The 23,867-nt window shown below is 56.6% G+C and overlaps 1 protein-coding gene across 2 annotated transcripts; it reads right to left on the bottom strand.

Annotated features, from left to right (window-relative positions):
- Positions 1-1,218: 1,218 nt before the first annotated feature.
- On the bottom strand, positions 1,219-22,901 carry LMOD1 (leiomodin 1). Of its 2 annotated transcripts, none has more exons than XM_064472116.1 (3): positions 22,489-22,901; positions 2,986-4,776; positions 1,219-2,077 (listed from the first exon to the last, which is right to left on the bottom strand). In XM_064472116.1, the coding sequence occupies exons 1-3, from the start codon at positions 22,747-22,749 to the stop codon at positions 2,051-2,053; spliced, it is 2,079 nt and encodes a 692-aa protein (XP_064328186.1). In that variant the 5' UTR covers positions 22,750-22,901; the 3' UTR covers positions 1,219-2,050. The 2 variants fall into 2 exon arrangements, with proteins under 2 accessions (XP_064328186.1, XP_064328187.1); XM_064472117.1 differs by lacking the exon at positions 22,489-22,901 and adding an exon at positions 13,886-13,996.
- Positions 22,902-23,867: the final 966 nt, after the last annotated feature.

Here is a 23,867-nt window from a genome sequence, read left to right as displayed (position 1 = left end):
TTTGGGGCAACCCCAGGTGCCCAGTTTGGGGTCCCCACTGGCCCCAGAGCACCCAGTTTGGGGTCCCCGCTGGCCCCAGCACCCAGTTTGGGGCAACCCCACGTGCCCAGTTTGGGGTCCCCGCTGGCCCCAGGATGCCCAGTTTGGGGTCCCCGCTGGCCCCAGGTGCCCACACAGGGGGTCTGGGTGCCAGGTGGGGCCAAGCACCCCAGGGGTCCGGCACCTGGCTCTACCCAACCACCCCCGGTGCACCCCCCAGAACCCTGGGGCGCCGCCCCCCCGGCCCCGTCACCTCCGGGTGAGTGGTGGGTGCCCCTAGGGGCAGGAGCGGGTGGGGGTGCGGGTCCCCCTGCACTGGGTGGCCGCCTGCTGGGGATGAGGCGCTGCCCTCCTGCAAAATGCCCAAATATAGGCATTTCGCCCCATTCCAGGAGCCACTGCTCGGCCCCGGAGTCTGTCCCCGAGCCAGTGGGGAACCCCCCCAGGGGCCACCCTGCACCCCAAGTCCTGCCCCAGCACAGTGGCCCCATCCCTGTCATGCCCTGCAGGCTGGGGGGACCCCTCAGCCCAGTTCTGCGTGACCCTGGCAGGGTTGGGGTGACCCTGGGGGTTTTGGGGTGTCTGTGTGGCTCTAGGATACCCAGCTGTGGGTGTTTGGTGGGTGCAGGGTGTCTCATTGGGGGGGGGTGACCAGGGAGACCCAGGTTGGGCTGTCTGGGTGGCCCCAGTGCGCCCAGTTTGGGGTGACCACATGGCTCCTGGGTGCCCCAGTGCGCCCAGTTCAGGTGGCCCTGAGGTGGGGCTGGGGGTGCTGGGGGTGGGGTGGGGGGGCCGAGCCCATTCCCAAACAACCCCTGCGCCCCCCCCCACCCGCGCCATGGCTCCTGGGGACCCCGGGGTGCAGCACTGGCCCTGAGGCGGGGGGAAGCGGTGGGTGAGCTTTATTGCTGTTGCAGTGGCCGCAGCCGTACAAATCGCGAAGGTGGCCTCACGCTGGGAAGGTGCAGGGGGTTGGGGGTCGCGTAGCCCCAAAACTCGCTTTGGGGGGGGGGAGTTGGCGGGGGGAAGCATCCCTGCCGGCCCCATGCCCATGGGTGGAGTTGTGGGCAGGGCTGCTGGTGGTACTGGTGGCATGGGCAGCTGCTGCCACATGCCACCTCCTTGCTCTTGTCCCCCCCCCCAAGGGATCCCACCCCACTCTCCCTGGGGGACTATATGGTTTCTCTGTGGGGGGCAGGTGGAGGGGGCCGGTGTAGCATCAAGAGGTGGTAGGTCAAGTAAAAGAGGGGGGAAACCCCACACCTGAATTGGGGTGAAAAGCCAAGATTCCAAAATGCCCCCGGATGGGCCGGGCTGCAGCATAAAGCGCGCCGGGGGTGTACACGGTGCCCTGAGCCCCCCACTCCTGGGTCCATCTCCTGCCCCGTCTCCTCACCGCCTCTGTCCCCCCTCTCTTCCCACCACTCCCTTCTCCGACCACCCTCGATTCCTCCCAACGTCAAGCCTGCACCCCATAAGCCGGCACCCCACTGCTGCACCCCATAACTCTCCCGGCCACCCCGCGGGGAGGCAAGCCGTGACGATGACCTGGCTGTCCCCTGCCCCTCCAGAAAGCAAGGCTGGGAGGGCACCTCTGCTCGCCCCAGGCTGGACCACCTCGGGGGCCCTGATGGCAAGCGGGACGGAGGGTGCTGAGCCCCTTCGGCACACTCTGAGGGGAGCTTCCCGCAAGGACCGGCTCTGCAGACCCCTCCTCATCCTCGGTATCTCTAGGCAGCCGGACGGAGCTGGGCATGGTGCTGGCAAAAGAAAGAGCTTGAAGGCTTCACAACCGTAAAAATAATAAATACGTCTTCCTCCTGCACTGCATCGAACGGCCGTGCTGGCCCTCCTCAGCCCGGCCCTTCCTCCACCCGTCCCAGAGAGATCGCTGCTCCTCGGCCTCGGTCACTGCAGGGTCCCAAAGGGCTTGTCATGGAATCAGTCACGAGAAAGGCAAGTGTCCTGGGGTCTGCCACGCCGGGCTGCGGGGGGAAAGCCGTCCCGCTCCCTACTGCAGCAGCTTCGGCACCTCCACCTGCCAGAGAAGACACCCCGTTACTGGGGGGAGCGGGGGCAATGACAGGGGATGCTGGAGCGGCCCAGGGCCCTGAGCAGACCCGCCGTGGTGGAGCTGGGCCTCTCTCTCCGTTGCTGCTGGGGATGCTCAGCGCTCCAGGGACATCTCTTCCTCTTGGCCAGGCTGGTTGTCCCCACGCTCCAGCTCGTGGGCACGGGGACACAACCCACCCGGGGGCGAGTGAGATGTTTCAAGGCATCATGCTGGGACCAGCGGTGCAGACGCAGCCTATGCGTCCGCCCCGGGCTACCTCCCACCCCCAGGGGTGTGGGCTCAGCCCAACGCGGCAGCAAGAGCTCGGTGAGCTGCTGCCCTTGGGAACCCTGCTCTTGCCTGCACAGACACCGGTCCATGCGGGTGGCTGCGAGCTTCCCTCGCTGCCTCTAAGCTTCTTTTCTGCATGGGGAGGTCCTGAATTTCCATCCCCCAGGGTTATAGGTTAAAGCTGGCTTCTTCCTTGTGTCCCAAACTCTTGAGCCAAACCTGACTGCTGGAATGGGATGGATCTGCCCAACCCAGGGGCTCTGCCAAGGGGTGGATCTGCCCCTGTCATGCTCTTTGCCAAGGGATGGATCTTCTCCTGTTGGATGCTCTGCCCAGGGATGGATCTGCTGACCCCACCTGCTCTGCAAAGGACGGTGCAAAAGGATGAATCTGCCCGCCCCGTGCGCTCGGCAAAGGGATGGATCTGCCCCTGCCACGTGCTCCACACAGGGGTCAGGACCACGGACGCTCCCTGCGCCGGAGAAGGACAGCCCTCACCTCTCCACCACCCGAGTGACAACAGGCGTGACCTCAGGTCTCAGCCCACGGCCCAACCCCGCGGGTGCTGCCCGGCGGAGACCCCGCCGCGGCCCTGCACTTGCCTTCTTGAGCTGTTTGAGGTTGCTGGAGCGGATGGCTGCCAGGAGCTGGTCCCGCGAGTTCTTCTCCTGGATCGGCAGGACCCGGTCTCCCAATTTCCTTTGCGTGGCCGGCGAGAGTGAGTTCCTCAGGTTCTCGTTGATCAGCGGTGGGGCGAGCGGAGGTGGAGGTGGGGGCGGCGCAGCAGGCACCCCCCCTTTCTTGGGAGAGCTTTTGGGGGAAGCCTTGGGGGACGGCTGTGGGGATGGCTTTGGGGACCCCTTCGGCAAGGATCCGGCTTTGGGCACATCCAGGAGATCTTTCTTCTCCCCACGCTCCTGTGCCAGTTTCTGCTCCTGGAGGCGTTTCTGCCTCTGTTTGTCCATGTTCCGGCTCAGCAGGTTGGTGACTGTCATGCGTGGTCCAGCCAGCTCGAAGTGGTAGCCCAGCTTCAGAAGCGTGGTGTTTTCCTTCAGAAGCTTGGCGATCTCCATCTCCGTCTTCCCCCCGCAGATGTGCCGCTGGTTGTGGAAACGCAGCTCCGTCAGTGTGTTGTTCTGTAGCAGTGCCCGGAAAATGGCCAGGATGCCTTTGCCCGTGATGTGGTTGGAGTCCAGGTTGATGCTCGTCAACACCTTGTTGGACTTCAGCATGATGGCGATGGCGAAGGCCACGTGGTCATCGGCACGGGTGTTGGCCAAGGCGAACAGCTTGACCACGGTGTTGAACTCCAGGGCCTCTGTGAAGCGCACCAGGGTCTCATTGTTGATGCAGTCCGAGTTGTTCACGTTCACTTCAGTGACCTCCGCATCGTTGTTCTTCACCTTCTCAATGAGCTCATCGAAAATGCTGGAGGCTTCGTCATCCTTGGCCTGATCTGGGGAGCTGCCGGTGGTGTGCTTGGAGGGGCTGCTCTCGGCCGCTGCCTTGGCCTCCTGTTTCTCCTCCGCTGCCTTTTCTGACGCTGGCTGGGATTTCTCCTTGTCATCTGCCTTTGATTTTTTTAAAGCTGAAGTCTTTTCCTCTTCTTTTTTATCTTTTTCTTTCTTATCTTCTCCCTTTGTGTCTTTTTCTGCCTCTTTCTTTGACCCTGAACTCTTCTCTTCCTCCTTCTTCTCCTTTCCTGTGCCCTTCTTCAATACAGAACCCTTTTCTTCTTCCTTTTTGTCCTTCCCTGCATCCTTCTTTGCTGCTGTGCCCTTCTCTTCTTCCTTTTTATCCTTCCCTGTGTCCTTCTTTAACACTGAGCCCTTTTCTTCCTCCTTTTTATCCTTCCCTGCATCCTTCTTTAATGTTGAGCCCTTTTCTTCCTCTTTTTTATCCTTCCCTGCATCCTTCTTTAACACTGAGCCCTTTTCTTCCTCCTTTTTATCCTTCCCTGCATCCTTCTTTAATGCTGAGCCCTTTTCTTCCTCCTTTTTATCCTTCCCTGCATCCTTCTTTAATGCTGAGCCCTTTTCTTCCTCCTTTTTATCCTTCCCTGCATCCTTCTTTAATGCTGAGCCCTTTTCTTCCTCCTTTTTATCCTTCCCCATGTCCTTCTTCAACATTGAGCCCTTCTCTTCCTCCTTTTTGTCCTTCCCCATCAGCTTCTTCTCCATGGCTTTGACTTTGTCGTTGATAGCCTTCTCCTCTTTGGTCTTGGTCTCAGTGTCAGCTTTAATTTTTGGGTCTGTTTTCTGAACGCTTTCTTCCTTTTTAGAGTCTTTCCCCACTTTTGTATCTCGTTTCCGAGCCAGGTCTTTGGAAGGAGCTTCCTTTCCCTTTTCTTCTTCATTCTTGGCTCCCTTATTCTTCTCCCTTGATCTGCTTTCCTAACAAGAGAAAACCACCAGGGTGTTACAGAGACTTAGAATGATGGAATCAGGAAGGTTGGAAAAGACGCCTGGGATCATCAAGTCCCACCACCAACCCAACACCCCCAGGTCTCCTAAACCATGTCCCCAAGGGCCACGTCTACACGGTGTTTGAACCCCCCCAGGCACGGTGACTCCCCCACCTCTCTGGGCAGCCTGTGCCAGGGCCTGACCGCTCTGGCACTAAAGACATTTTCCCTCATCTCCAACCTAAACCTCCCCTGACGCAGCCTGAGGCTGTTCCCTCTCGCCCTGTCCCTGGTGACCTGGGAGCAGAGACCAGCCCCCCCCTCACTCCAGCCCCTCTCAGGCAGCTGCAGAGAGCGAGAAGGGCTCCCCTCAGCCCCCTCTTCTCCAGGCTAAACCCCCCCAGCCCCCTCAGCCGCCCCCCAGCACACTTGTGCTCCAGACCCTGCCCCAGCCCCGCTGCCCTTCTCTGGACACACTCCAGCCCCTCAAGGCCCTTCTTGTCCCGAGGGGCCCAAACCTGAGCCCAGCACTCGAGGTGGGGCCTCCCCAGGGCCGAGCACAGGGGCCCCATCCCTGCCCGGCTCCTGCTGGCCACCCCAGCGCTGACACAAGCCCGGGGGCTGGTGGCCTCCTTGGCCACCCGGGCACTGCTGGCTCATGCCCAGCCGGCTGTCAGCCAGCCCCCCCAGGGCCTTCTCCGCCGGGCACTTCCCAGCCCCTCCGCCCCGGGCCTGGGGCGCTGCCTGGGGTTGGTGTGACCCAAGGGCAGGACCCAGCACTTGGCCTTGTTAAACCTCACCCAGCTGAGCTCGGCCCATTGATCCAGCCAGTCCAGGTCCCTCTGCAGAGCCTTCCTGCCCTCGAGCAGATCAACATTTCTGCCCAATTTGGTGTCATCTGCAAAATTACTGAGGGTGCCCTCGATCCCCTCATCGACATCAATGATAAAGCCATTAAACAAGCCTGGCCCCAACACTGAGACAGATGCCTCTGACCTCCACACTCGCCACCCTCATCTCATATCGCCAGTTGTGCACCTCTGTCACAGAGGAGCAGCCCAGGCCCCGCGGGGCCGCACCGCAGCCAGAGAAGATGCGTGGGAGGATGCAGTCTGGTCTTAGGAATGTCTTAGAATATGTCTATGAGGGATGAGCTGCCCTAAACTGGGCATTTATGAGAGAAATCCGGTGAGGGCATCATGCAGTGTCCCCAGGAGGCATCGGGGAGGTGCCATGGGGGAGCATGAGGACAGCTAGCACTGCTCTGTGCTGTGGCAGGGGACAGACCCACGGCCACAACTCTTCAGGGAGGAGAGTGATCTGCCCCAAATCACGATGCCTTATCCCTGAATAGAGGCCAGAGGCTCCTCCATCTCACCGTTGGTGATTCACCACTGCACATTCACACACTGCAGCCCGTGGCTGGGCTTTGGAAGAGGAAAGTTTAACCCAGCCGAGGTCCTGCGTCCAGGGGAGGGTTCAGCTTCTGAGTGACCCAAATGTCGGCAGAGCCTGCAGGACCCAGGCGTGCCGAGGCCCTGCTGCAGCTCTCCAAGGCACCTCTGCTCTCCTTCTGCCTCCAGTCTTGTCCCAAAGGGCTCCGGAGGTCTGCGGGATGCCCTCGTTCATCCCCAACGAAGAGGCGATAACCTAACAAGCAGCATGATGCACCTCCCTGAGGAGACTGTGCTGTTTGACCCCTTCCTATCATACCTCCTACGAGCTACCCTCTTTTTAAACACCTTCTTAACCAGGGATGGATCTAATGCCCGTACCTGTGAACCCCAGGTGCTTTCCCAGCTTTCCTGAGTGGTTCCCAGCTGGGTGCTCTGCAGCTTCGCCCCGTCTAGAGCCCAACACGCTTCCCGCGCTGGCCTGGGCGCGTGTGCAAGCAGGGGAGTGTCCGCAGCCGGTGACACGGGTGACACTGCTGATGAAGCAGTTGCACCCAACCCTGGGCTCTCTGAAACCGGCCTCCTTTTAAATAAGTTTGCATTTTTTAGCTCCTTGCAGAAAACCAAGGAAACGGGAAACCGGCGTTCATTGCTTTGTAATGCCCAATGTTTTCCCAGCACGTCTTCCAGTTTTCAAAGGTGTCACAGGAGGGAAGAGCTTAACTGGGGTTGTCTTGAGGAAGGAGGCAGATTTTGCCCTGTGGGTTAAGCAAAGCGGTGTCACTGCAGCTGGCACCCCCTTTCCCTGTCCCGGGATCTCCCCACTTCTCTGTGCCAGGAAGTCATGCAGCAGTGCCCTGGACCTCCTGAGTTTCTTCTTTTAGCTCCAGGCCAGCTCATTCCTTAGTCGGTCGGCAAGCATCAGCGCTTTCATTTTGTATATTCACTCTTCAAAAGCAATTTTTGCCTTTGCTTTTATGTTTAACACCATGCCACTGTTGTGTTTGTGGGACTTTGATACCCAGGGGGATGCTTAGTCTGGCTTTCAACCCTCCAACGCTGACCTTCAGGCAGTGTCCGCATCCTCCCTGCATGCAGAGGGATGCAACCCCGAGACTTGATGGCTGTTTTCTTAACAAACTACCTGTGGCAGCAAAGGATTCTCCTCTTTTCCTTCATGCTTTAGGGCCATTTGGTCGTTTGGCTTTTCTCAGACATTTCTTGTGTCATTTTTGGTACTTTTGCCAAGCATCTGAACTTTGCTTATTGCTTTGTAATGTGGGACATTTTCCCAGCACATCTTCTTCCAGTGTCCAAAGGCATCACGGGAGGGAAGAGCTTAACACCCTTGGCACAGCCCGTGCGTACATTGCTCCAGGACACAAAAAACGCCTCCTTGCAGCCTTCACCTGTGGTCGATGGGGCTGGGAAGAATCTCCCATCAGCATCGTTTTGACTCGTTCTGCTTCCGCAGTCAAAGCCTTTGATGGCAGGCCAGCGCACGCAGCCTCCCAGCCTGTCGGTTTTCTTATGGCACCGGATTTGCTTCCTCGTCTGCCTGGAGAGACGCAGGCCCAGACCAAGGCTTTGTTACAGCAACACAGCAAGAGCAGGGCACCGGCACAGGATTCCCCTCCCTGAACATCAGATATGAGACGCCTCCACTCCCAACAGAGATGAGCCAATGCTATGAATGATAACTGAGGGCAGAAGAACCCTTGACATTGAGACCAAGTTTGCTGTGCAGGGGAGGATCCTACTGCAAAGTCTGGCTCTGGGTTTGGCAGTTTAAACTCCTGCCCCTCGCAGCTGGCCTGGCTGCTCCGGAGTGCCTGGCTTTGGCAGTCTGGCTCGGCTCTCCTTGCCAGCGGGTGCCATGGGGTTTCTGTCCAGAGATGAGCAGAGGGTGATGTGCTGAGACACTGCTAGCTGGGAGCCCGGCTGCAGAGCCACGGTTAGGTCAGGCTCAGATCTATAGCTGCAGAATTAACCTGGGTGTCCTCAGCTTGACCACAGCGATGCTGGTGACCTGACAGTGGTGCTGGCTGCAGGAGGAAGAGGAAGCGTCAAGGCGAGGGTCTGGCAGAGCAAGTGTCATCCTTGCTGGGGGGACTTTAGGACTTCAGAGAAAGAAGTAACAAAGATGCCTCTGGGAGATGCAGCTGTGATGCCTTTACGAGCTCACTAGACCCTCCCAGGGCTAGGACAGCACTGTGGCTTTGCCCAGTGCCTTGAACCCCAAATCGGAGCCCAGAGACCCTGGTCTGCAGCCAGGGCTGGCCGTCTCCTCCAGAAGATCACAGAATCACAGAAGCCCAGAACGGTGGGGGTTGGAAGGGACCTCTGGAGATCATCCTGTCCAACCCCCCTGCTTGAGGAGGCACACCCAGAGCAGGGGCACAGGACTACGTCCAGGAGGGGTTTGAATATTTCCAGAGAATGAGACTCCACAGGCTCTCTGGGCAGCCTGTTCCAGTGCTCTGGTGTCCCGGCCATGCTCTCTTCCCCAGCCCAGGCCCTGCTGGTGTCCATGTCGGGGCAGCAGGCGGCTCTGCATTCCCAGTGCGTGGCTCTGCTGGCCCTCGGGGATGGCTTTTTTGTGGAAAGAACTGGCCTGGCTGTGAGCGGGGCAGCCGTGGGGACTGTTTGTACCTGGCGTATAAACAGATGCCATCTGGGACGAGAAAGCTGTTTATTTAGTTAGGAGATTTCTTGGCTCCCCTGCACAGACCTAAACAGGCGACAGAAGGGCATATGCCAGACCCTTACAGAGCCCGTCCACACAGCCCCTCGCTGCCGCAAACCCCAGCGACCAGGGACGGGGGGCCCAGGGGTGCCCTGACGCCAGGACCCCCCTGTCCTGGGGGCTGCAGGGAGCAGGCGATGCCACTTCCTCTGGCTCCGAGCCAGCAGCCCTGCCCACCAAGACGTGCCATGCCCAGGGCTGGGACAGAGCGAGGATGCTCGGTGACATCCTGAAGCACCTCGCTGAAGGAAGAGCCACGTCTGCCCTGGCAGGAGCCTGCGCAGGGCGGGTGTGGGGGATGAGGATGCTGCTGCCTCACTCTGTACCCCCAAACCCATGCCCAACAGTGCCTTGCAAAGGTGTTTGGGGTTATCCCAGGTTGGAGGTTTCTTGAAGGTACCCTCGAGAAGGCACAGTTGTCCCCGCCCAGGGCTCTGCAGCCTTTCTGTGTCCACAGGCTGAGCTCTCCTCAAGTCAGAGCCAGCAGCCTCATCTCCACACCAAGCTCTCCAAAAAGCCTTCTCCTTCCCAGCTTGAGCACACACTTGTCAGTGGGGAGCCCTGAGTCTCCCCTAAACTCCCTGGGCCATCTAACACCAACCAGAGCAAAGGCTTTAGCAGGAATGAGCAGATCTTGCAGAAACGGAGGAAAACCCTGGAGAGAAGGACCTACGACATCTCCCATGCTCAGAGAAGGCAATGAATTTCTCCAAACAAGATGAAACCAGAGCAGAATAAGGTGAGTAGCAAATCCCTGCTTAGTAAAGCTGCTGGGGGTGTCTTGTTAGTGTCGTTCTCACTAAAATATCCATCCACGGATGTGTTGCCACATGTCCAGGTGCTGCGGCGTGGGGCAGGTCTGTGGGAGGAGGGCGCTGGAGCCAGGCAGCAGGACATGGGAAAGGAGCCGGGGGAAAAGGAGCCAGCTGTGTCCCCGGGCAGGGGCAAAAGGGAAGGCAACGGCTGTGCAGCGACCGGCTGCGGTGTGACTGTGCCCACAGGCAGCGCTTGCAGGATCGCGTGCATCCAGCAAAGTTGGGGTGCGCTGGAAGGATCCTGTCAAATAGCTGCAGGCTATTGCAGAAAGCACAAGAGGTGAGAGGTGTTCAAGCTGTTTCATTTAATGCAGATGGGGCAAGAGCTGCCTTGATCATGGCACCCCAGTCCCTGCTGGGGAAGGCCCTCTGCAAGCGCCTCGCTCCAGCGGCAGCAGCAGAAGAGGAGGAATCAGAAGCAAAAACTTGCAGGCAAGAAACCAGATCTGTGTTTCTAAACCCAAGAGTCGCTCTTACCCACCTGCCACTGCCTGCACGAGAGTCTCCATCCCTTGGTGGGGACTGGGGACATCTCCAAAGCCAGGTCAGAAGCTGCTCTTGGCCCTTGCCAAGGCCATGTACGTGCCCAGGAGGGAGCGTGCCTTCATCCCCTCCTGCCTTTGCACCCATCGGCGTGCTCTGCCACCCTGGCTCCACCGCAGGTGCCAGCCCGTGGTGGTGACACCAGCCCAAGCTCTGCTCACTGGTGGCCGTGCAGAAGGGCTCGCCTCCGGGCTGGAAATAAAGCACGTTGCTCGGGCTGTAGCCCAGCAGAGGAGCCGCGTGGCAGGCTGAAGCAGAAGGGGAGAGAGAAATGCATCCTTCCCCCCGGTGTTGAAACCCTGGCTGTCCCTGCAGCCACCAGTGCACCTTCTCCTGTGGCCCAGGCCACCAGCCAGGCTGGCTCCATCTGCAGCAGCCAGTGCCAGCCCTGTACCTCTCCATTGCCATCTTGAGTCCTGCCTGCTCGCTCCTCTCTGCTGCGCTGACATATTTACCTTGGATACCTAGAAACCAGTGCCGCTGCACCCCCTCCTCTGCCATTCCCTCTGCTGTGAGCATGATTATTAGGGGAATATTTTTACCCAGCGTGTCAGACCTTTAAAAATAAGCCTAATGAAAACAGCCTGGTACTTGGCTGATTAATCACCAGTGTTTTGATGAACTGAAATGCCTTCCCGTTTCCTCTAAATAGACTAAAATGAGTATTGCCATTGCCTGTTAGCATTTGTAACCCTCAAACCCACTCAGATGTTTCCTTAAAAGGCAAAGGCGACTGGGAACTTCTTGCCTGGAATCCGAGTGTTCGCAGCACCGCTCCCGAGCTGAGCAAGGGCTGGGGCTGGAGCAGCCGGTCGAGCCGGGTCCGGGTGGGAGCGGAGCAGAGGGGCTGCCGAGATCTGCTGCGGGCGGGGGGGATGCGATGGTGGAGCTAGGTTCTCGCCTCCTGCCCTGAAAGCCCCACAGCTCAGTTTGGGGTAGAAAATCGCTGCTTGGGTGGTAGGTATCACCCAGGCTGTTTGCTCAGCACGGGGACTGAGAGCTGGTCACCCCGCAGTGCCCACAAGCAGGTTTCAAAGAGAAAGGGGAACCTGCTGGAGAGAAGGGGAAAGGATGGGTTACCCAGGCACTCGCAAAATCTATACCCAAGCTGGAGGGAAGGGGCATTTTGTGGCCCAGCTGCTGCTGCTACATCAGTCCCTGGCAGAGGGGACATATGGAAATGCATTTGTAGAAGAAATATCTTGCCTTTGGAAGGGGCCAGCTTTCACCAGCCTGCAGTTATTTTCAGAGACGTGTCCTGGGAAGAGTCCCTCGTGGCCTGGATCAGCAGGCTGAACATGCCGCCCCACCACGCTGGCCGTGCGCTCGGCTCCGCCAAGGAACAAGATGTAAGGGTGGAAGCCTCGCGGGGCACGTGCTGCCGAGCAGCTCCATGCCGGCTCCGAGGAGCTGTGCCCCATCTGGGTGCAAGGAGGGCTTGGCTGAAAGGGGGAAGCCAGAAGAGTCCAGGACGGCTCCTCTGCGAGGGTCGCTGCTGGGGGCTTGTGGCACGCTGTGCCCCAGGAGGGAACGGGGCTGTCAGCAGAAGACCTCAGGGCCAAACCTCCACCTGCAGCTCATGTGAAAATGGCTCCAGAAATAATGAACTCAACCTCCTGGCTTGTCACTGACTCGGTCTCTAATGTCATCTCCAGCTCTGGTGGCCTCTGGAAGCCAACGGTGAGGCATCACCCCCCAGCTGATATAAGGAGAGCATCAAGAGCACAAGAGGGGAAGTCTGAGCAGGGATCAGGCCCACCCCAACCACCAGCTCTGCTGGGGAAGCCGGGGTTAGCTCCAAAGCCGGGGTTAGCTCCAAAGCTGGGGTTAGTTCCAGTGCGGCTGCAGGCTCCTGCTGTGGATGGCAATGGGGACACGGGCTTCACACACCCCCAAACAGCGGGGCCTGGTCCTCGCCTGCGTGCCGCCCTGGGGACGTCTGTTCTTGAGGGATATGAGAGGAAAACATGGAGCAAAGCGAGAGGCAAGTGTCAGAAACTGCCCACGCATGGAAATTGCCCCTATTCAGCTCAGTCGGTTGAGCTGCACGACGGCTCGTGGGCACAAGCCTTGTGCCTGCGCTCTTGCAAGCACCAAGCGTTTGTCACCGCTTGTAACCAACCTGCCCTACACCAGCGCACGGCCCTCCTGAAGCCAGATGCAGATGTCTGCTGAAGGACCATGGGACCAGCTGAACTTAATTGGTCCAGGAATGATTTCAGCCACTCAGGGTAATTTCCACATGTGCACCGGAGCCCATGAGTCCTCTCCTTGCGGCTCTCTGCCTCCCTCCTCGCCAGCAATTCCACCGGCAGAGCTGTTTCGGTGTGCTGGTTGCCTGGCACATGGCTTTTGCCACCAACAGAGACCCTCCACCCAGAGCCGTGCTCCTTCCAAACCAACCAGAATCCCTTCAGAGCTGTAGGGCTGGGGGATAAAATCCAGGCCAAGAGACTGTCCCTTTCTCCCAGCCTCTGCTGGGGTAATAAATTTCTCCTGCAGCCAACAGGACATTTTCCAGTTCATCTCTTGGCAGGCCATGGCTTAGGCAACAGGTACCCATCAGCAAAGCTCCATCAGTCCCAGGCAAATCCTGATTGACGGAGGGGCTTTTGGAGCTGGGAAGTGGGGAAGCCCCAGGGACGACGGGAGACCAGGAGAGACAGCTCACCAGAACCTGTTGGTCAGCTGGGGGCTCCCAGACCAGACTGGCCGGAGAAGGGACCTGGGTTCGGTTATTTGACATAGGGGTTTTAAGCATAATAATTATGCCTAAACTAGCTATGCCTAAATTAGTTATGGATCCATAACTAATGGGCCAATCTGGTATCATTGCCTGAGAGGTTTCAGTCTGTCCTACACATGCTGCCGAGGCCTACAAAGGTCTCCAGAGCCACCAAGAGATGCTGAGATCAAACCCACAGCTCTAACCTTGGGCATCTGCATCATCCTGTGGAGACGCCTACCCCATTGCGTGGGCTCTAAAGGAGCCCTGATGTCCCCTCTGCCCTGCCCAGCTACCCCAACCCCCAGCCAGAGCTGTGAGCGAAGCACCAGCACCCCACCACCCCTCATCATGGCCGTGGGTGAAGGGGGCTGAGGGGGCTGGGCAGAGGCCGTGTGAGCTCCCTGGGGACAGGGGTGTCCCCCGAGACTCTCCCACTGCTTGGAGAAGTCCTTTGAGGTGGCCAGTGGGTGAAGGCAGGTTGTTTTGCACTTGACGCTCCTGGGTATCTGGGTATGCATCGCCATTATGCCCTAGGCATGTGAGAGGGTTGCTGGAGCCAAGCTAAACCACAACAAGCTGGCCAAGAGGCTCCTTTCCTCCATTCCTTGGCCAATTTTGAGTAACCCAGGGACAACTCAGAGCCAAGGACATTCCTGGGAAAAATACTGTGTCCTTGGCTGAGTCCTGAGAGCTGCTAAACCTGGACTGACGAGACCACTGGAGGAAGCGGGTCCATGAGGCTTCTGCTGATCTTGCTTGCCCGAGACAGCCAAGTCCGGATTTACACGACACCCATCCCACCCACAAGGGATCTGGCATTGCTCTACCTGCAGCAGCACCAGAGTAACCCTGCCAGTCCTTATCTACCTTACCATGGGCTGCTGCGGTGAGACTCCCTGCTCGTGCTCCCCATACGCCCCGCAGAGCTCTGGCCCCGACGGCCTCCCTGGTAGGACCATTCCCAGGCAGCACGGAGTTTCTCTCTCGGCACGCTTGGATTTTTTTTGGCATGAAGCAAGGGTGAAAGGACCTCAGCTTCCAGCACTGGGACGCACGCAGACCTAGCATGGCCCCCCAGGCCATGCTCTATGTGCTAAAGCCCAGAGCGATGTAAACAACTCCTTGTTCTGTCCTGCCTCAGCTATTACTCTGTTATTTTAATGAGGAGCTCAGTTATTCCCCTTCCCTTCTGCTCAGATCTTCCTGACCCCAAATATCACTGTCTTTTTGCACTTCCCAAGCCAATTTTTTTAAAAACATCCTCCTTCTGAGACACAGTGCTGTTCTCCAGAGACTGGACAGCTTCTGGCCCTGACTTTTGCCTTGCTTTGCCTTCATTGCTGAACTAAGGCAGACAACAAATGGTTCAACTGGGTTTCCTTTAATAGAATAGCTCCAGCCCTTCCTCAGCAACATGCAACCATTTTCCAGAAAGCCCTTAATGCTGCTGGATACTTTGCAAATGGAAACTTTTGTTTCTCTAACAAAATCTGTTTTTAGAAGTCAGGGTTTTTCTCTTCTACCCAACATTTTCCCAGCCCTTTCTCCTGGCACTGCCATGGCTGAACTGGATATTCCCAAGCTGAGACCTTTTTGCTGATCACCTCCTCTTCGGCAGAGGTTGCAAAGGGCGGTGAATGTGTGAATGTCAGAGATTCACAGCACGGCCACCTCGCGGCTGGATTTCTGCTCAGAGCACTTTCTGTGGACAGCCCACAAAGAGCATTCCTCAGATTTTTAGGGTCAGAAGAACTGCAAATCAGCTTAGCGAGTCTTAAACCCTATCTCCTGTCCTCTGCGTCACGGCGGGCTGGATGATTGAGAAAGAGGACTCTGGCTCCCAGCCTCCTGGGACTATGTGGAAAGCATCTCCAGGCCCCTTGCTGGTGCAGGTCTCCCACCAGCCAACCCGTGGGACCATCACAGACACCCCATGGTGTCACTGGTGGCCGCAGGCACCCGGTGTGGGAGGATGAATCGAGGTCTTTGAAGCAGGTGAGAGGAGCCCCAGACCCAGGAGCTCAGCTGCCAAAATCAGAGAGCTGGTTTGCAGGTTGAAACCCTTAAATAACTTACGAGAAACAAGAGCGCTGGCTGCTTGGGCTTCTACGCCATGTGGGAGCTGTGGTCCAGGACTTAATGAGAGAAAACAGGGCATGCCGGGAGTCGCCATCGCTAGTTCTTAGAAACTGAAGATCCTCCCTGAAAGGAAGCAAACTGCAGCTCCCTTTGTGCTGGGCTGTGCGGGTGCCCGTCCCCACGGACGTCCGGACGTCCGGACGCACCTGCCTCCTGCCCTTGTGCCCCTGCCAGGGGGCAGGACCACTCGGAGCCCTCGGCAGCAGCCGGCGGGTCTTGGTGTGAATCCCGACCCAAGTATCGTGTCTCAGCCGTGGGCTCCCCAACCCAACGGCAGCGGGCTGCACGCACCAGAGCACCCCTGTGACCCCAGGCTCTCGCCTCCCCTCTGGCACTTCTGCAGCTCTTGGCCCTGCCTGCTTTCAACCTTGTTTGCACCATGTTCTGGGCAGAGGAAAGGACCAAGCAGGACTCATGTTACTCCACGGTGCGGCCGCCGTTGCCGCTCTCCACGCCGTGATTTCAGAACAAGTGCCCCGATACCTCCTTCCCTGTGAAGCGAGATCCTCTCGCTCCACCGTGCTGCGATTCCCACCACGGCAACGGGTGGGCTTGAGTGACACGACCGGTTAATCCCAGCGTCCTGCTGGGAGCTGAGTCACTGAGATCATTTTAGCACGCAAATGATGTCAAAACACTGCGAGAGAAAGCGATACGTAAAGGATCCCAGCTCTTTCCCTCCTCTGTATGTCTATTTATCAGCTCAACATAAACAGACAGTAAACCTCCCTGCCTGTGGCAGCTCAGCCCATATAAGCTAAACGCTCCAAGCATTTCCACGGATTTATCTGCATCCCAGTTGTGGTTTATGTAAATATAGAACTCAGCTTTTTATTCTTGGTCTTTTTTTCAGACTGACTAGAAATTCAGCTTTTCTTCCCCGCTTGTGCCCTTAGATGGACCTACGAGTCACTGGGAACGCTTTGTGCTGCCACTTGCCCCGGTCACAGCAACACAAGGTTTCTTCCACGGTTTCCCACGGTGTTACAGAAACCCCGATCTGGCTGCGAGGTTCCTTCTCACACCGTTTGCTCAGAAAAGGAGTTCAAACCCGGGTGCGTTGCTGCCTCGCTTGCTTCAGCTGTTCTCCACGCTGCAGATCCCTCAGTTATCTGTCACGGGATCGCTCCTGCTTCTCTTTTTGCCTCGGAGGTCTGTTTTATCGTCTGTTGCTAGCTGACAGCTCTCGCTTCTGATGCTCGTCCTTCTCGTTCCAGGGTTTCAGAAATGAAGAATGAATTATCCGAGCGCAGACAACGGCAGTTTTCATTTTTGAACAACAAAAGGTGACAAATAGAAGGGCCCACCTGGGTGGGCGGCTCTGCAGCAGCCTGGGGAGGCCGCGAAGCAGAGCCCGTCTGTGGCCTCTTTTAAGGACCAAGTAGGAACAATTCAATACCTTTGGTTTCTTCCACACTGTGTGACTCTTCTAGATACTCCTGGCTACCGTCTGCGGGAGTAACGCAAAGACCAGGGAGCCACCAGCTCCCTTCCCACCCCACTGTGAGCTGGGTGCTGCTGGAGAAGCAAAGGATGCCCCAGTGCCACCCACCCCCTGCACCTCTTTTGGAGGCCAAGAGCGGAACAACAACTTGTTCTGGTGAGGGAAGAGCAGGCACCCAGGCTGCCAGAGACCTGCCCGGGACATGGTTAAAAGAAAGGCAAGGGCTGGGAACTGGTGAAGACTCTTGGAAGAGAGAAGGAATGGTCTTGGCATATCGACAGAACTGGCTGATAAACAGAACAGCAGTGTTTAAATACATATGTGTTAGTCACAGACTGGTAAGATGCTTAAAGAATGATACAACCGCTTCTTTTCCCTTGTTTGCAATTTCCCTTGAGTCTGTCCCAGCTATTTAACCGTAGAGCTTGTTTTTCCTCCAGATATTTTCATGAAAAGATGACGAGCTTTGATAAGAAAGTTAAATACTAACTTGTTTTTCCCCAGCGTTGAGGAAGGGCTCATTGGTAGGGATCTCCGCTTGTCACGGTGTCACCCTCCACATATAGCCACCAGTAACTGGATTAAATCCCACCCAGCGGCGAGCGCCAAGCCTACATGTGCACCCCCCAGTAAGTCAGAAAGGAAGGCAGGACTTTTTACAAGACCTTCCCGAGGAGTTTGGTAATCCTTATCCACGGCAATAGGACCTGCTGCCCTCTGCCACCAGCATCCTTCTAATGTGCTGCATTTGGGTTAAGTAAACGCCTTCCAAGGTCACTGATTTTCCCCTCAGCATCAAAACCGACCGATGCACGCAGCCGACAGCGAAGAGTGCTTGGGGGCACAAGGCTGTCCCCAGGAGCACCAGGCCAGGCAAAGCAGCCTGCAGGGGTAAGGACGCACGGAGCTGGAGCAGGAGGGTGTCTTGTCCGTGCAGGAGCGCGCTGGGGAGTGGGACGTCCGAGAGGAAGGGGAAACGTATTGGAAGGCACTCGCCTGAGCCACCTCAGCTCCTCTCGTGGGAAGGGTGTTCAACCTTCAGGAGACAAAAATACAGGGGTCATCTGCACTAGTGCACATCTGCCCTGGCTGTGCACATCTGCCCTGGCATCCAGTGTCTCCTGTTCAGGGCCGTCTCCTCCAAGAAGCTGGTCCCTAGGCTTACATGGAACGAGACATCCACCGTGCCTGCAAGCATCTTGCTAAGAGAAGTGGTCCTGTGGCCCTGCAATGAATCCCCTCCACCTGTAGGATTAAGCCCCCGCATGCAATTTCCATGCAATTTCCCAGCCATCCCTGCTTGCAGCAGCATGAAATCAGTGCGTCCCCGCTGGGAGGCAGGACTGGGGACTCTGACGGGACCGGGGCATCCAGGTGGCCTCTCCTTACAGGTGCAGTTGAGGGAAGGAGGCTCCATCCGCTCCCAGGGAAGGTGCTGGTGCTGGGGAAGGAGAGCACGAGAGGCTGCCTCTGTCACCTGGTGCTCAGTGTTTTGGAGCTACGTGGGCCCTGTGGTGAGGCTGGGTGGGAATCCAAGGAGAGCCAAGAACTGAAGCAAGTGGATTTTGTGGCACGCTTTGAAAGGTAAAACCTCCTGCTGTGGATATGGCAGCTGCTAAGGAGCAGTTGTCCACCACACCAGGCGGTCCCGCGGCACGCACGGCTGGCGCGGCGGGGTCCTACCCACAGCGTGGCTCTGCTCAGCCAGGTCCCTCCTGGGAAAGGTACCCCGAGGGGGTTTAGGAGCGACCGAATGCCAACGGGAACAACGGGGGTATCTCCAGGGTGTGTATCGTAGTGCCATATACACAGACACCTGCTTTTTAAAGATGTCACCAATGGCAGAGGAAGAACCGCACAAATCCAGAGCAGCTCTCACAAACCCCGTCCCCTCGTAGAGCTCAGCTGTCAGAGAAACCCATCCCGCAGAGACAGAGGGAACCCATCCCACTGAGTCCCAAACCCCTGGCACAAACAGCCTTTCCTTTTCTAAAGGGAAATCCCAGGCACTGTATGAAGTTTTCAAGTGACAGCAACTCCGCTGTGTTCCCAGGTAAATCATCCTTTGCTTAACGCCACTGCTTCGACTTTGCAGTGTGTTTCTAACCCGGATTTCTCTCTCATTATGTCTTTGCCCGCTACAGTAAAGAGCCATGAGCTATTAAAAATAATCTCTTCATTTATCTACCTGTGAATATTAGTTTAATTTTGGTTCCCTTGATACACGGACCTGCAAGAAGGCCTTGTCGAGCGCATCCGAAGAGGGGCACTGTCCCAAGCCCCGCTGTTGAACTCGGGGTGTACTTTTACTCGCTAGCAATACAAAATGAAGATTAATTAGTTAATGCATCACCAAGATGTGAATTTGGCTCTCCCGTGCAGAGAAGTTAGGGCAAAGCTCACATCTATTTTGGGCTGTTTATAAACTGCTTCCTAGTTACCCAAGTTTGCCCTTTTCATCACTAAGAAGATGTGTTATTATGTAGTTACAATATTTCTAAATATACCCACTCCTCACAACATTTAGAAGGGAATGGGGGTGCCTGGAGCCAGTCCAAGAACAGAGCAATGACTGCAAGAAGACCTGTGAGATGGGCAGAAACTGAACCTTTCCCTTTAAAATATCCTAATTTGCTCTTTGGAGAAGTTCCTGCACATCCCAGCTAACAGACGATGTCCCTCCAGCAACTGCACGAAGAAGGGGCAAATGAGGGATGGATGGAGGAAGGAGGAAAAACAGGCGGGGAGAGCGGAGTGCGGCAGCTTGGCTCGGCATGCTGCCGGCCCCGCGAGGCGGCTGCCCCGGCCCCGGTCCTGGCAGGCTGCGGGAGCTGGAGCGGCCGTTGCACGGCGGGGTCTGTGACCCTGCCACCTCCCAGCTTTGCAAAATGAGTTTTAGCAGCAACGATACAGCCCGAGGCGCCGCTGCGGAGCTGCGCTGGGAACTCCCTAACATTTTCTATCCTCAGCATTTGCACAAGGCAGCTACAGACCTATAAACTCTCTGTAGTTCAAGGACAAGAATCTAACCTCCTGTCCCTCGCGACAGAAGAGACACCACAGATGCAAGATAACATCTTCCAGATGTTCCAAGGGCCAGTCCCGCTGGAAGGACCTCCCGTTCCTTCCCTGCCCTCGTGCCCGCGCTTCCCTCCCATGCTCACGCCTCCGCTTCTCGCTCGCAAAGGCTTTGCTTGACGCGTTTAATCAGGGATGCCGGGCACTGCGTGGGTTTGTGATGCGCAATGTTGGGAGCTGTCAAGGGAGAGAGGCTGGATGGACCTCGGTGGGGTGGTGCCTGCGCTTGGCTGGGGGAATGCCATCCCTGGGGGTGTGCAGCCACAACGCCTCTGTTGGCAGGCACAAGGGCTTTGCTGACTGCTGCAAGGTGAAATCCACTGATATAAGAGAGGGATTTATCATCACAGCCCTCAGTGCTCTGAGCAGCCGGGTGAGAGCTCGGGAGCCGTCTGGGATGGTCTGGGTGGCTCCACGTTCTCAATCCATCCTGCAGCAAAACACAGCCCTGCAGCTTCCTCGGATGGAGGGAACCATTGGCTCTGGGCTGGCTTCTGCAATCGCTTCTGTGGTCCAATGATCCCATCCCATCCCGTCCCATCCCATCCCATCCCATCCTGTCCTCATCCCACCCCACCCCATCCCCTCCCGTCCTCGTGCCCCATGGTGCAGCAACAGCCCTGCTCCACCACCAGCATGGGCTGACCTGCCCGCGCTGCGGGCTGGCATTTTCTAGGTGCTAATCCCAGGTCCTAACAATGCCAAGGAGGAAGGGGTGGAGGATATCTTTTTTCTTGGCCTCCAGGGATTGAAATAGAAGAAGAAAGACAGTTCTGCCATATCCAGTTACTGCAATGCAATCTAACTGGGCCAGTTTCACTGACAAATTTGACCAGCAGCCAACTTGCTTTGTCTTCCATGGCCCAAAGCTACCGAAGTTCAAAGGAGAGCACAGTGAGTGCTTTTCTCAGGACCTCCGTCGCTGCCCTCCCCGCCAGCCGGGGCTGTGCACCCGCTCCCGGGGCGCCTCTCCTCCCCCTGCCATCCCTTGCTGCCACCCCAAGACCTCTTCTGCAACACGCAGACACACGCACACTCTCAGGCATCTTCCAAATAACACAGCGTTTAACCAATTCCCCAACAATCTATTTCCGAAAAAAACAAATTCCTTCCCTTCCTCTTGGTCAGGGACACTTCCCTGTCCCAATTCCCAGTCGACTCCCCCTCTTCCCATGGTTAAAACAAACCAGCATCACTAGTGATGCCAAACACCAGAGTCCCCCTGCCTGAAAAAGCAGCTTTTCCATTGCCAGCTCTCAGTGCTGGCTGCACGCCGGGGTCACCTGCAAACCAGTGCAGTCCCCTGCAGCGCCACTGGGATAACTGGTCTCACATAACAGATTTCCCTTCCCAGGCAGGTTTGTCCTGTAGCACCTGCAGTTCCCCACCACAGGGAAATTTTCCACCAGTGGGAAGATATACCCAGCGCTCTCGTGGCGAGGGGCCCGGCGCTTTCTGTCCCCCAGCCCGTGCCAAGCACTGCATATAGAAGGCGAAGGCTGCGGGTGCCTTGTCCTCACAGCCAGGGGAAAGCTCCCAGGCAGCGTGAGCCGAGCTTGGAGCTTGGAGAGAGGTGGGGGGGAACGGTTTAACCCCTTGTTCGGGTCTTCAAAATAAACCTTCATTTATTTCTCCTATAGCTGCAATTTTCAACTTTTTCTCCCTGTTTTCTCCCAGGCCCCGGTCAGCAGAGGACCCTCCTAATAATAAACCCCATACACATCCATAAAGAGCTACTTCCAAGTGGTCGTGGGCTAGTTAGAGCTCAATTACTCAGCTGGGAGATCCAGGGTGCTGCTGGGTGACCTGGAATAGATAAGGAACCAGAGCCAGAGCAATCTCTTAAGAGTGGGATCCACATAAGCCTCTGCTCTGCTTACGCTGCTGATACTCCTCAGCCCTGGCCCATCCCAGCAGATGCGAATCCAGCTTGGGACATGAAATCTGCCTGTGACTACACAGATAAATAGCTCAAGACTCTCCTTCTTCCACTTTCTGGCTCAGCCTGCCATGAAAAACCAGGGAAACCAAATGCTTCCCAGCCTCCCACGCAAGAAGCACATACCAAATATTCTTAGTGCAGAGGTTAATAAATGTTACGGAGAAGTGGGATTGGCTCCCACTAAGGCAAGGCACAAAAAGACGAGAGGGACTGGCACGAAGCTTTCTAGCTCAAAGCAAGCTATTAAAGGATTTACCAGGTGAAAAGAAGGAGATGAATGTACCCAAATCAAAATAAAAGAATGAATTTTAACTGAACAATAAACACGAAACAAATGGCTCGGGGCAAAACCTGCTTCTCGGGGTGATTTCCTCAAAGCAGCTAACTTCTTTTATTGCAGAAGAACCAGAGACTGTTTAAGCTTTTGCACAAGAAGAGCTTAAGGGACTGAGAGTTTGAAGATCTCCAACGGGAAAAAAAAAAAAAAAAAACAAAGGAGGAAAAAGAAATGCAGCCCAAGGGATCGCTGTCACTGCACTGGCCCCTCCGGCCGCCTTCTGGGAGGACCATCTCTGCCCTCAGCCCTGCCAAAGGACGCAGAGCAGAGGCAGAGAGAAAATCCCTGACACCAGCACAGGTTTGCCAGTCACACCGGGCTTTGATGAAATCCCCTGTTCCCTCCCGGAGTGCCGGGAGTAGCTCCCTGCCCCGCTCCTCCGCTCTCTACACAACAGCTATTCCTCTTTAGCAAGCACAGCACGCCCTTCCTGGGGCTCGTGTTTTCCATCTCATCCCCTAAAACAGCCCGGCGCAGTTCACAGGTGTCCCCTGCACTGATAGAAACAGCTCAAGCGTGGGGAGAGGTGACTTACGTCGATCGAGTGTTCCCTCTGAATAAGTTTCCTGGTCTCCTTTTCGCAGTGATTGAGCACTGTGTCGCAGTTTTGCGGGCCGGGCGGGGAATTTTCTGTTTGGTTTTTCTGACTGAGCTCCAGGTGGATGCTTCCATCTGCATCCACCACATCCAGCTCCTTTTCCAGCTCTTCCATCTCCTCTGGAGACAGAGTAGACAACAAACTGTCAATATCTGGATCTTCACTAACTTGTCGCCGATATTTGGCCACTTTGGACATCTTGGCTCGCTGGCGAGACACGGTTGCGGTTATGTGTGGTACCCAAGGCAGGAGAAAAAAACAAGAAGCCGAAGCTCCGACAGTTTCCCCCAGCAGCGGCAGGTGCTGAAGTGTTAAATCTCAGCAGCTCTCAACCGCTGCAGCCCGGGATATAGTAGTTACGAAGAGGGGACACCCCTCGATCCAAGAGTTGGCCAATAACAGGGTCCGGACGCGATTTCGGGTGCTGGGAAGCCAATGGAGCCCAGCGGGAGGCGGGGAATGGTGCTATCAGAGGAGCCTGAAACCCGAGGACATTCCAGGGAACCATGCAGAGCTCCATGACCAAATTTAGTCCGGAGCATTTAGCCTTTTAAAGGCAATGGGCCAACCTAGTGCGAAAACACGCAAAAATGCACAAGCTGGCAGGCTGGGGATCTGGGGGGTGGGGGAGGCAGATCCCTCGCATGTGCCCATCGGTGCCGCAGGGCTAATAAAGAGGTCAGCGTGGCTCCGAAGATACGGGGCGTCTCCTCCGTTACAGGAGGGGAGAGTTTCTGCTGTGACAGTGACAGCTTTTGGCTGAAACGGGCAATAAAGCGCCCACCCCACAGAAAGTTTTCATCTTCATGGCGCTGCTCGCCAGGATCTCTGCCGTTTTTCTTTTCCCCTTCGGGAAGGAGGTGGTGGGGTTATGTTGCTGGTGCAGACTGGTTTCTTTACGAAGGATGCACAAAGTCCAGCACCTTTGGGGTGGGGAGGAAGCAGGTAGGGGGTGCCAGCCCAGCCCGGTGCCTGCTCCTCGCTCTGCAAAGTCTGACCCCAGCACCATCCCTGCATCACTTCATCAGAGCTTCTGCTGATTCCCTGTTCTCTGCAGGGGTGCTTCTGCAGCTGCTCTTCATCACAACGCTCCCATTTCCCCTCGCCAAGCCCCAGAGACATCCCTCCTTCTGCACAGACTAAATTCCTGAGTTTCTCCTGCTTCTGGTTCAGGCAGTGCCCTAAGCCAGGCTTTGGTTGGAGGCACCTACTTTCCATCAACCTAATCCATAAAGAAGCTTACTGGCACCTGCAAATTCTCCCAGAGGGATAGAGGCAGACAGGCTCTTCTCTCCAAGTTTCAAGGCAGCTTTACT

Source organism: Phalacrocorax carbo, chromosome 23 (genome assembly GCF_963921805.1).
Source record: "Phalacrocorax carbo chromosome 23, bPhaCar2.1, whole genome shotgun sequence".
NCBI classification, from domain to species: domain Eukaryota; kingdom Metazoa; phylum Chordata; class Aves; order Suliformes; family Phalacrocoracidae; genus Phalacrocorax; species Phalacrocorax carbo.
The sequence above is the reverse complement of the archived record's forward strand: the minus strand, read 5'-3'. Positions and strand labels throughout refer to the sequence as shown.